Source organism: Symsagittifera roscoffensis, chromosome 4 (genome assembly GCF_963678635.1).
Source record: "Symsagittifera roscoffensis chromosome 4, txSymRosc1.1, whole genome shotgun sequence".
In the NCBI taxonomy this organism is placed as follows: domain Eukaryota; kingdom Metazoa; phylum Xenacoelomorpha; order Acoela; family Convolutidae; genus Symsagittifera; species Symsagittifera roscoffensis.
In genome coordinates, this window is record NC_087065.1 from 42,339,847 (window position 1) to 42,352,882 (window position 13,036).

At 36.2% G+C, this 13,036-nt stretch overlaps 1 protein-coding gene across 1 annotated transcript; it reads right to left on the reverse strand.

Moving 5' to 3' along the window:
* Nucleotides 1-1,622: 1,622 nt before the first annotated feature.
* Nucleotides 1,623-4,541, reverse strand: LOC134844889 (flavin-containing monooxygenase 5-like). Its single transcript, XM_063861716.1, has 4 exons — nt 3,695-4,541; nt 3,337-3,430; nt 2,339-2,834; nt 1,623-1,976 (listed from the first exon to the last, which is right to left on the reverse strand). Exons 1-4 carry the CDS (start codon nt 4,284-4,286, stop codon nt 1,623-1,625), a joined length of 1,536 nt encoding a protein of 511 aa, XP_063717786.1. The 5' UTR covers nt 4,287-4,541.
* Between the last annotated feature and the right edge of the window lie 8,495 nt (nt 4,542-13,036).

The following is a 13,036-nucleotide window of genomic DNA, read 5'->3' on the forward strand; positions in this document are numbered from 1 at the left end:
TTTATTCAAACCAACTTCCAATCGAACATTTTTTGAGTGGCGGATCGATTCACGATTAATTTCTTGCTCCTGAAAAAGTACTGTCAAAAATTTTTGTGTGGCAATGTTCAAATTGAATTGAAATTGATCCAAATTGAATTGAGGCAAGTTAATCGGTCGTATTAATTCCATAAGTTTAAACCTTTTTATATATCGAAAAAAATTTGAAACCAATTAAAGGACAGTCGGAATATTCAGTGCTTTGATTTGATACGCGAGCAGTTTTGTTTCGTTTTTAAATAGCCGTAAAACGCAACATGGAAAATCTTCGCCGAGGAGTTTTTAGCATGGAAAAGTTTCGTTATACTGAAGTACGCGTTTTTTTTTATTTGCATAAACTTCAATTCAAGCAAAGTAATTTTGTATGTACGGAGCATCCCGGGTTGACAAAAAATGCTTATCATACAATTTTCATATATGAAAAAAATGCTTATCATACTCTTTCATACAATTTCATAGAGTAAAAGTGTATGTATGAAAATAGCAAAATAAACACTTTTTTCATATATGAAATTGTATGATAACCATTTTTTCCATACTTTGAAATTGTATGATAAGCATTTTTTTCATAAATGAAAATTCAAAAAAATTTTGTTTCGAAATTTCGTGTTTCAACCGAAACAGTAACCAAGGATTTTTTGTCATGAGAAAACCCAGTGTAACCTCAAATTTTTTTTTGTTTTTGAAAAAAATGCATATCATACAATTTTCATATATGAAAACTTTATGATAAGCATTTTTCTGACAGAAATTAAATTTATGTTTTTGATTGTCAATATGCCCTCTATCATAGATATACTTATTTAAATCTATTTAAAGTTACCCAGACACGTTTTTTGGTGATTTTTGAAAATTTTATTTTTTCTATGATGAAATGACTATTTTATAATTTTCATACATGATAATTGTATGATAAGCATTTTTTCCATTGACTTCATATATGAAACTGTATGATAAGCATTTTTCTTCTATGGAACGTCAACCCGGGATGTCAAGTTGTTCGTCGAAAATCTATTCGAGTTAGTTTATGTTTAGCATGCATATTCTATCTATGTTCCTCGGTCAAGCAAGTTCTAAACTGAAACATTTATGATACATTTTACATTTTCGGCTTAAGTAATCAAAATACACTAGTTTTTGGCCAATGTGGCTGAAGAGTGAAATTGAGCAACTGGATCCGAGCAAATTTAAGGCAAGTACGAGAGAGTCAATAAAATGCCCTATAAGCGACTATTTGGTTCGGAATTTTTTGAAAGTTTTAGACAATTTTCTCGATTAATTTTAATCATTCATCAGAACTTGAAAGTAAGGGGAAAATAAGACAGGGCTAGATTTGATAATCAGACAATATTTTGCTATTTGTTTTAACTGTAATTTTGATAAGGGTCATCCTTATTACAAGACATTCAAAACTGTTGATACATACTAAATCTGAGCCCGCCTAAAGTTATCTGTGACAACAAACTTGCCGAAGACACATTTGAGCCTTGTTTTAAGACTGGAAGTCTCGCCTATTTGAAGAAATCTCAAATCTCCTAGATTACTACTGTGAAGAACAAATGCAAAGTTAATGTTAATTTTTGTCAATAGTTCATAAATGAAACAGCTTTGTGATGCTTCTGATACCGTTCTAAGGCACCGGGCCACGAATGAGGTCCGACCAATCGAAACCCAAAGGGCATATGGGCTCCAAAGGTTAATTTAAACACCAAACTTAAACTGCGATATTGCAATAAAATTTTCCACGCTGAAGGATAACACCCAACCTGTTGGGCTAAAAAGTCCTGATAGAGGATTGAAGGATGTCGCATTAGTGCACTGTCGCTTTGATTAGTTTTTTGTCTCCTGTTGTTCACAAACCATTTTTCCATCTGAGTGACACTAGGTAGTCTGGCTTGTTTTAGAAAAACTGATACCGCCCATCTGGATTGTAGTTCCTAAAAAAATAATAATATATATTGCCCAAAAACAAACCCCGTCTCCTCGCGACTCCGATTGCCCAAATGCCTACATTTTTACGCTCTTTTGGCAAACAACCTTTCATTTTATCTCCTGACTTTTTTTGTAACGATATATACTATTTTTGATAAAAGAGTGCGTACTCTCTCTAGAAAACTTTTTGATGATAATATACCAAAAAATGATCTGTCAACGGTATCTGATCATTTTTTACCTTGATACAACTTTTCATAAAAAAGCAGCCATGTTTTTCAAAACCATTTTAAGCGGCTTAATTAAAAATAAACAAATACAGCAAAAAAAACTCTGTAAAAATGATAAATTACAAGTTGAGACTAACTTGGATTGTTTGTATTGAGCCATCTGCAGAAATTGCACCAATAACAGCCAAACTATCTCCATACTGCTCACTTTTTATTGGCCAAACATTCTGATACAGCTTTGTCTCTCTGAAAGTCGGCCCACCGAAAACAGTTTCGTCCATTAAACTGAAATCGCAATTGTAACCAGTTGCGCAAATGACAGTATCGACGTCCTTCAAAACTTTTCCGTCTGCGAAATGGACATCGTTTCCTTCGAAGAACGCAATTCCTTCGCTGATGAATTTTACTCGACCGTTTCCAACCAATAGTGGCAAGTCATCATTAACCATGATGTCATTACTTTCCACAAACGAATACTTCGGATTAAACCCAAAACCGTTTTGATTCAATAGTGAGTTTGCAATTTTCCTTCCAAAAAATTCTAGGAGACTTTTAGGAAGGAATTTGTTCAAATAGTAACCAAATCTGTTCATGGTAATGTCAACGTAGGTGCATTTGCCCGGGTGCCAATATCTGAAATGATTCTAGTTTAAATTACGAGATGTTTAATTGCAACGTAACTGAAAGTTTTACCTGAATTATAAATTAATAAAACGCAAGAAATCCGAAAAAACTCCTAAATTTTATAAGCTTCAACCGGAGACCGGAGTTATTTCTCGGTTTAAGGTCGCCGGTGGTTAACCGGCTTTAAATTTCGTATAGATTCCTACCCTCTGTTGGCAAGCTCGCAACACGTTGGCGCGACTACGGCGGTCACTATTATTGGCTGAATTGTCTCTGGCTGAATTGTCTGCATATTTTGGCTGAATTGTCTGAATTCCAAATCGGCTGAATTGTCTTTGGCCGAATTGTCTGGACGCGGAATTCGATATGCCGATTCCACAAAAAGTGATTGATTTTGAAAAAAAAAAAACAATTAGTGTTCATTGAAACTTTCACCACTTCTCGACTACGGGGAAAAAATTGATATTTAAACTAAAAGCTTGATGGCCAAAAATGTAATAAGTGGACTGACCTTGGGACTACCCACAGACCTTTTCTGCTGCTGAGGTGTACCACCTGAGAACAACACCTGCTCACTTCAGACACTATGTCTCCAGCCGAGTTTCCTAGCAAAAAAATAACATTTACAAACAACAGCAGCAACAAAAAAAGATAGTTATAGAGCGTTAACATAAACAAAGGCAAAGCTGTAAGCATCAAACTTTTCTTTGGTTTCCTTTTTTGACGTTTTGCTCTAAAAACTGTATCTTCAGTCATATTTCATGACAAAAATAGCTGTTTCGCAGTGGAAATTGCTAAGATGACACCAAAGTTGATAATAAAATTCTCCATGAGTACAACAGGTTAAAAATTTCGAACTATCTCCTTACCAGCTCCGATAACTAGCACTCTCTGGTCTCTGTAATCACATCCATCTCGGAACAAGTTTGAGTGAACAATCTCTCCCTTAAAGGACTCCATGCCCCTCCATTGAGGAATAAATGGCCGTCTCATAATTCCCGTGGACACCATAACATAGTCGAATGCAATATCATCGCGAGGACTTCTTTCATAGTCACCATGGTCTGTTTTGGCAACATATTGGGTTTCTACAATCCAGTTTTTATTTGCATAATCGTAATGTACTTTGGTAACTTCGACGTTGAAATTTATGAACTGTTTTAACGAAAAGTGCTCAGCATAGCTATCCAAGTAATCCCAAACATGTTCATGTGATGGAAAGATTGGACTGTTTTCTGGAAAAGGGTAATCACTGAATGCCATAAAATTAGCAGGAGTGTTAGCGGTCAGGTTTTTATAAGAAGCTGAACCTTGTTTGTAGCGCAGTTGGTCCGAATAGAACCACAGACCTCCAATCTCATCGCTTGTTTCAAAACAAGTAGGCTGAAGACCATTTTCGAGGCAAGTCTTAACTGCAACTAAGCCAGCGGTTCCCGCTCCAATAACGCAAACAGATGACATTCAAGAAAGAGAGTTTTCTGAAATCATTCAATGGTTATTCGGAGATAAGTTTGAAGTAACTTTTGAACTTATGCAAGTTTGATCAAAATGAAACGAGGTTGATCAAACCAAGATGCTATAGAGAATTGAGAATATATGTGAAAGTATTTTACATTGCGATAAAGATTGAAACTCAAAAGATGGTTTTCGAAAGCGGGGACGAAATGTTTGAGTGTATATTTTATCATAATCATTTTTAGAGGAAAATCCATCCCTTGCCAAAGTTTCTGAACAAAATCTGTTCATCCCAAAACGCGGCTTATCATAGCACCTTTCGAAAATTATCAAAGCACGTCTCTCGGGAATTTTATGCCAAATTAGTTGAAGTTTGAGCCAAAAAATCAGCGGATCCGGAAACTGAATTCTTGAAAACTATTCGTGGAATAAGAAAAAATTTGAAAAAATCGCTACATCCATGGATAACTGCCGACCTGTGTGCCGAAAATATTGAGCGCTTTCTGGCAATGCTGCCCTGATCATGGCTGTTTTCGGGTTGTTCTCTAGCAATACTCCCATTTTTGAAAACCCTATTGGATTGTTTTGCAACCCCATTTTCTCTCCTCAGTAGTCCCCGGGGTAAAAGTTGCGACTGAATTGAACTCATATACAGAGAGGTATTGCCAGAAAGAGCTGGATTGTTCGGAAAATGATTGATGAAAAGGTTTTATTTTGCTAAACAAGATAAAAATGTTGAGGTCTGTCTCTCCGAAAATCAAAAAGTTAAGTTATAATTGATTAAAAATGAATAAAATTGTTACTATTTTTAAATGTAATTATATCCAGTTTTAATCGATTATAATTGATTATTATCAAAGATATTTGATTCCATTTAAATTTTTTGATAATAATTTAATCAAATAATCAAAAAAAATTTTCTACAACTTTAGTAATTAAAAACCAATAAACCGCATCTTATCCCAGAAACTTTGGTGAAGTTAGAACTGATTATAAATGCATCACAAAGAAAGTACTTGTCTGTTTTTCAAATCAATTTATCGAAATTTAACTCAAATTTAAATAAAAAAGAAAGCTTAAAACAATTTAAAAACTAAAACCTTCGGCATGCAAAAGATCTAGAAGACTAATTTAAGAAAAAAGTAGACGCTGGTTAAAACACATCGCGACGGTGTACAAGTGTAATGTTCGTTGGATTCTTGAAAAAGATGATTATATATTAATATATAATCATCTTTTTCAATACTACAACGAACACTACACTTTTGCATCGTCAGTATGTGTTTTAACCAGCATCTACTTTTCGTAATTCAGGCTTCCAGATCTTTTGCATGCCGAATGTTTTATTTTTTTAGTTTTTAGTTTCGACTTTTTCGCCATTATTCTTTTCAAAAAAACTAATATGAGAGAATTTGATCAAAAGTTTGTACCGATTCTGTTTTTGCAGAGCATTCATTCAATTTTGAAGAAAACAAACACAAGTCCTTACGCCCGTCGTTTTATACTCGGAAGTTTTCGCTGCAAGTCATTCACCATATAGACCCCTGGTGGAAAAGCGACAGTAGGGTCGGTGATTTTAACACTTTTTCGGCAAGCCTAAAACTCGGCTGAAAGCAAACGCTTAAGAAATGCATGCAGTATAGTGAAAATTAAAAAGTAGTACGTAGCTTGGTATTAACAAATCAACAAAACAAGTAGAAAAGCAGACAAATGACCGATCTCAGAATTATTCGAATCGTGAAAGAATTAGTCCCTCCTTTGTTTTGTTAAAGATTATAATACGGTACCAATAGTGATACTATCGTATCATTCGGACGCAAGATATAACGGTTCCTGGAAGTGCAAAAAGTCTTACTAGAACTATAGTCTAGCAGTTGAGATGGGACCAAAAGATAGTATGTTGCAGACCTAGTTAAGGTAGGCTTAAGTCTAGAGTCCGGGACGCCCTGGACCCCTACTTGCAATATTATGCCCTAAGCAAATAGTCGTCCCCTCTCCGATCATCCCCACCTAATCCCAGCAAAAATTCCGCATCCCACTTTCTCGGTTACCACTGAACAAAAGGAGCCAAAAGTTTTAGATATGATAGGTAGTGACCAGAGACATCATGTGTAATAGTTTGAGCCAAATCCATCGTTTGGACCGGAAGTTATTAGCAATTAGGAAAAACATCCTTTTCCCAGCAAATAGGCAATTTATGCAAAATAACAACAATTTTATGATGATAATGAGAACTAGGCACGTTCCGCGACAAAAGAATCTCAGTGAATGAAACCCCTCCGGCGACTCGTTTTGTTTTTAATAGCTTTTTCGCCGCATAAATGACAATGAACCTTTGAAATGGGTTACCTGTAAAAAATACTAATGGGATATGGATGAAAATTAATAGGCAGAACCCCCACGGGACTTGCACCCAAAAACGAAAGAAGGTTCCCGTTCAAATGACCTGTGGGTGTTTAAGACCAAACTTGCATAAAAAACCCCGTGAAGAACACCGGAAAGCGGCGTATTCCCAAGCTCCGACCATTTAAAGTTGAAGCTGGTCACCCGAAATATAAATAAGGGAAAGTTATCCTTTGGAAAATGAAGCAGAATTTAAAGGCATGTATCTTGTACTCTGTGTTATTGGAGTAGAGGATTGAGTAGGAGTGGACGGACTTGGCAAACATTGAGTTCAACTAAGATTGGCAAAGAAGATACTAATAGAAAATCAAATACGCTAAGAAAAGTAGAATCAGAGGAAAATGACAGTATTAGGAGCGCGACATGATATGTAACTCCCTCAAAAAATATGAAAGGTAAGAACAATTACCTAGCTCCCCGGTGTTGACTCTTTGGCATAATTTGACCCCTAATGGGAGGCCGGAGCGTAACGGGGATAATTAAAAAAACATGCTTCGGAAGTTGTGTCAACTTAACATATTTTGCTTAGAGGTGAAATTGGATTTGAAATATACTCAACTTGGTTGAAGATATCTAGGGTGTTTTTGGCATTCCTAACTAGTGGCGCTAGGGGAAATTCCGGTTAGGACTTTGCGCAAGGGTACCAGAGAAAATGTCAGGACTTGTGGGGACAATGATAACTCTAACTATAACTAAAACTCAGTTTGACAAATTGACAAACCTGAACGTTACAGGTAGCCTACTTTTAGAAAGAAGCAGAACAATTAGATAGTACTCAAAGTTAGTTGATAATTCGTTCTCAAAGTTAATTAGAGAACAGTTATCCTGAGAGAGCCAACGGTTGGTTTTCCCAGTTAATTAAAGAAATTTTTGACACTTTTGAGGATAGAAATTGTCCCAAGTACTAGTGAATAAGTTAGGTTAGTTATTTCTCGAGAGCGAGAGATAGTTGATTGAGCTATTGAGGATAGCAAGAGTGTAGATAATCATTCAGTTGGGATAAAAAGATTATGAATTGCAAGTTAGCAGTCGTTTTGATGAATCGCGGACCTTTTCCTTTCGATAAGAGTATTATATTATAATCTGACCACTAAGAGCCAACTCTACTTGGATGTAAACTTATCTGAAGTAAGTTACTGTTAGAACATTTTGCGATCGTGGGTATCAGCAGAACAGCGAAAACAGCAGCAAGAAAAAGGGGCAAGCAATATAGTACAGTTCAGAATAACTGCTACAGACATAAAACTTTCGGAATTGGGGATTGTGCTGAATCTTGGTCGCCCCGCTGAATTCAGTGCCCAGGGGACAACTTCGCCGTGCCGTTAAGTAAGAGAGAGAGAAAGAGAGAGAGAGAGAGAGAGAGAGAAAGAGAACAAACCTACTGAAGCAAGCATTCCCCTAAATCTACAACGACTCTAGTCCAGGAAAAGATATACACTGAGCCAATCGTAAGCTGATGTATTTCAGTAAAAGAAGAATAATTTGAAAACATTGTGATTTTTCAAAATCCAGGTCAGTTTGTTTCTTTGGCAGTCTTAAAAGATTCAATCAAAAACTTCAGTTTAGTGATACTTGCATTGCAGAACAATATTTTGACTTTTAGAAGATTTGAAAATCGAGAGCAACTTGTATTTGGTTATTTTAGTTTTTTTGTTGTTCTGACCATTGAAAATGGGGAGGACTTTGTGGTCTGGCTTGTTGTTTTGTTTTTCTTTTGTTTCCACGCAAAATCAGATACCAAAATTAATCATCGGTTTGGGTTGAGTGGTTTAAATTACTAAAATTCTTTCAAATGTGATTCGAACCACATTTAAACTTCTTACTGTCGAGAAAAACCGTTGTGTAGATTTGATTTTTCGTCTGATTTCAAGCAAGTAAAGCGGGCGTTCAGGCTTACAACAGCTTATTTATGTCTAATTTAGGCCTTAAAAACTTAACGTTAAGCAATTAGATTTTGGGAACAAACAACTGCAACAAATTGAAAAAGTTTTTCTCGAAATTTTTTGGAAAAAAAAATGAATTTCAAAAATTTTTTCTTTGATTTTTGTTTTTCTGGTCATTTTTCTAAAAAAAAGTTTGTGACCAGCTTTCTTATGTTTCAATGAATGTCAAATATGACTACAATTTACTTTAACACTATTTTTTTTTATCACCCTTCGCAGAAAAACTTCACTAATTTGAAAAAAATTTTAAAAAAATTTCAGGTAACTTTTTTTAAAGATTATGGTCTGAACATTCCACGCCACTTGCACAGTAACCAGCTATCCTTGTTTATACCAGATTTGTATCGTTAAATTAGTTTAGTTTCTGTTTATTCTGATATTCAGATTCAAATTTAAGGGAAAATCTATATGGTTTAAGTATTCAAGTCTGTCTGAAACCCACACACCATATAATGTGGCTGCATCTCAGCTGCAAATATGCAAGCTGTGCTAGTCCTGATTTGGGTCAGACAACCTTCCCACCCTGAAACCCAAACCACCATATCAGTCTGGACACCACTACGTTCAAACAGCAGCTTGTCCAGGAAAAGATTGTGCATGCGAATGCTATTAAAATCTTTTCAAAATTTATTCAAGTACTAAGAAAAATTATGATATTTTTTTTGATATGAAGAAACAGCTCACCCCAAAACCCCCTGAAGCTCCAATTAGTTAAATTGTCAATATCTCTTGCTACTCTCGAGCGAAGAAGGATATTAATCTCCATGATCAAACTCAAGGGGATTGTACTTCTGAAGAAAACTCTTGGGAGTATGAAACATTAAAGAACTCTCTGGGAAGGTATGCACCTGTGTAGGAGACCATATATGGAGAGAGGGTTATCAAGTGAAGACAGAGAGGAAACCGACCATCATTGCTTACTCGGGCTTATATCTAGGTGGGTACAATTGCCTAGCAGCGCTTTTCATGGAGTGGAGGGGTCTGCAAACGCAAACAAACATCGCCCTCAACCGGGGTCCGGGAACTTTTTCCTTAAAGTAAAAGTCACTACATAGACGGTAGAGCCAATAACAAGAAGCCATTTTTTTTTACCCCTTGCTGCTAAATTTGAATTTATCTGACTTGATGCCATAGCAGCAATAAGTCTTGCTAAACAGTCATAGCATTTCTGTACACCTAAGCTCCTCTTTAAAAAGTCCAGGCTTAGAGGTGAAAGTGGACTTGCTCTTTGCACAACTTAGCTGGCGATACCAATGATGAACTTTGCAGTCATAACTAGTGCCGCCAAGGGGTGATTCGGTTAGGATTTCGCGCAAGGGTACCAGTGTAAAAAAACGAGCCTTGTAGCGACGAGGATAACTTTTACTATAAGTCAGTTAGATAAACAAATCCAGATAGTTACGCGTGGCCTACCCATAGGCAGAACAGTTATCTATAACAGTCGTCCACTTATGTGACATATGATGTTAGGAGAAATTGGCCCTATAACCATTGGCTCAAGGGTCAGGGACACTACGTCTTGTGTTTTTGTACCTCATTCTGTCGGGGCATATTCGGTTCGCTTAAGACATGGGACTCTAAAATCGTGTAGCAGCTTAAAGGACACTACCAAAATACCCTTTCCCCCACTCTAGAAATGAGAACGCCGCCATGGCTAGGTCTCTAAATACCTAAAACACGCGGACGCCGTTAAAAACAGGGTTCGAAACTCAACCATATCTTTAGTTTTTAATATACTGTTGACTGTGTAAAATACACTCAAGAAACTAAATTCAGTACTCACATTTCGACACGATTCTAGAATCAAGTTTAAAAAAAGTAAATAAATCAACTCCTGAAGTTTGAGGAAATAAATAGTTTAAACTCAAGTAGTTTTGTTGTCTGGACCATTGAGTCGCTTTCCTCGTCGACCTGCCCAATCATGGTTCTCCTTACTCCAGTGATAACTCTCTAGCAATAACTCTCGGCGTTCTCTATCAGGAACAAGACAGCTCTATACCAATTGATTGTTATTATTAGACAAATTGCAAATAGCAATTGGTTTTCAGACTGATTTTCTGTCCATTTTCCCGCACTTATAATTCAAGTCTTGTGATTTCAGTGACGTCTTATTTCAGTTGCTGCAATAAACTTGAGGATGACCTGACCAATTCGAATTTTTCAAAAATTAGCATTTCCCCACAAAATCAAGATAAAACAGAATATGACCGACTGGCACAATCGCAGAGACAGTAGATAGTTGATGCTCAAAGATGGTTAGAAAACAGTTACGCTAAGAGAGAGAACGGTTGGTTCTCGTAGTTAGCTAGAGGTTCGACGATAGAAACTCTAACCAATGAATGTGAGTAAGTTAAGTTAGTTTTTTCTCAAGAGTGAAAGATAGAACAGTCGTGGATAGCAAGAGTGTAGATAATTGTTTAACTGGATTAACGAGAAACTGAGTTACAAGTTAGCATTTGTTTTGACAAATCGCGGTTTCTTTTTTAAATTATTTTATTAGATTAAATTCTGGCCACTCAGAGCACTGTTTATTCGGACTATTAGTTATCTGACTTTAATACAATTGAGCAACAAGAAAAAGAGCAACAAGAAAAAGGGGCAAGCAACATAATACGGTACAGATTAACTGCCACCAATATAACATTTTCGGGATTGAGTATAGTACTGCATCTTGATCGCCCCTCTGACTTCAGTACCCAGGGGAACACTTTGCAGAGCCGTTATCAAAGAGAAATAACATACCTAAAGAAGCAATCCCCAAAATCGGCAGCGACTCTAGCCCAGGAAATTATAAACACTGAAAGACATTAAGAGGCCAAACTGTGCAATCTCTGCATTGTAAGCAAATTTCGCATTGTAAGCAGAATTGTAATTGTCGCGGAATCCGCAATATTGCTAGTTTTATTTTATCTTCTTTGCTGTTTTGGATTCCACAAACAAATACCGAAAACATTGTACCGTTCAAAAAGGCTCCAAAAATAGGCGAATTTGCAGAATCCGCAACCGTATTGGTGGAATCCAGAACAATTTGTGGAATCCACAAACAAATAAGGAGACATGTGTATAACTCAATTGAGCTGTTGCGAAAGCCGCAATTGTACGTGGAATCCGCAAATTGTAAGTGCAATCCGCAAATTGTAGGTGGAATCCGCAAACTGTAAAAGGAATCCGTATTTTGTTTGCGGATTCCGTTTAAATATATGTATGTGTAGTAGCGTTTAAAACTATATCTTTTATTTACGTTGATCAGCTACCAGTTGGAATGCCAAAAACTCGATCTCCATTCCTGTCAAACACCAAACTTTGGTCTCAAATCCTGTCGAACATACCCAACTTCGATCTCAATTCCTGACAATCAAACGCAATTTCGATCTCATCTTAATTCTTTTCAAATATACCCAGCCCAGCTTCAATCTCACTTCCTACAAAGATTAACTTGATCTCACTTCCTGTCATCAATCTAAATTCCTGGAAATTTTTTCATCAGTTCCTTTCAAGCCATTCAGTTAAAATAAAAATGTTTCAATTTAGCCGTTTTGAAATCTTTTCAAAATGCGAAACCAGCACATACTTTGATAAGGCAACATTTTCAGGACTAAGTATTTGTGTTTTTGAACTTAAAATTCATTTCTGCTGTAATTCAATTTCGGTAATTTTTAACTAAAACTAATTTGCTCAAGTTAGTTAAACAGACCATTTACTCCCTGTGAACAAAATAACTTGAATCAGGGAGTAATGTGCATATGCAAGTTCAATAATAAACCAATTTCTGAATACCTTTTTAGTTTGCGCATTCCGCTTAATAATTTTGCGGATTCTACTCACATTTGCGGATTCCACTTAGGTTTTGCGGAGTCCGCAACAGCTCAATTCAGTTATACACATGTCTATGTCTCATTGTTTGTTTGTGGATTCCACAAACTGTTCTGGATTCCACAAATACGGTTGCGGATTCCACAAATTGGCCTATTTTTGGAGGAATTTTGAACGGTACAATGTTTTCGGTATTTGTTTGTCAAATCCAAAACAGCAAAGAAGATAAAAGAAAAGTAGCAATATTGCGGATTCCGCGACAATTCTGATTTTCGCCTGTTGCGGATATTGTTGATTGTTAGGAGCTACCTTAATAGTAGTAGAAAAATAATCCATTTTTAGGCAGTGTTCGATATTATCAATATCAAAATACTTTTTGGTTGAAACGTCCGGCTCCAGCTTCTTCAAGACAAGATTGTGCATTCGATTGCTTTCAAAATCATTTCAAAATTTGTTCAAATACCAAAAAAACTGCAATAATATTCTTCGATACAAGGAAGACCAAAGCCACGCCAAAGCCCCTTGAAGCTCCAATTAGACAAATTGACTGCACTCAGTTCTATTCTCAAGCGAAGAAGGATTATTTAAAACACTTCA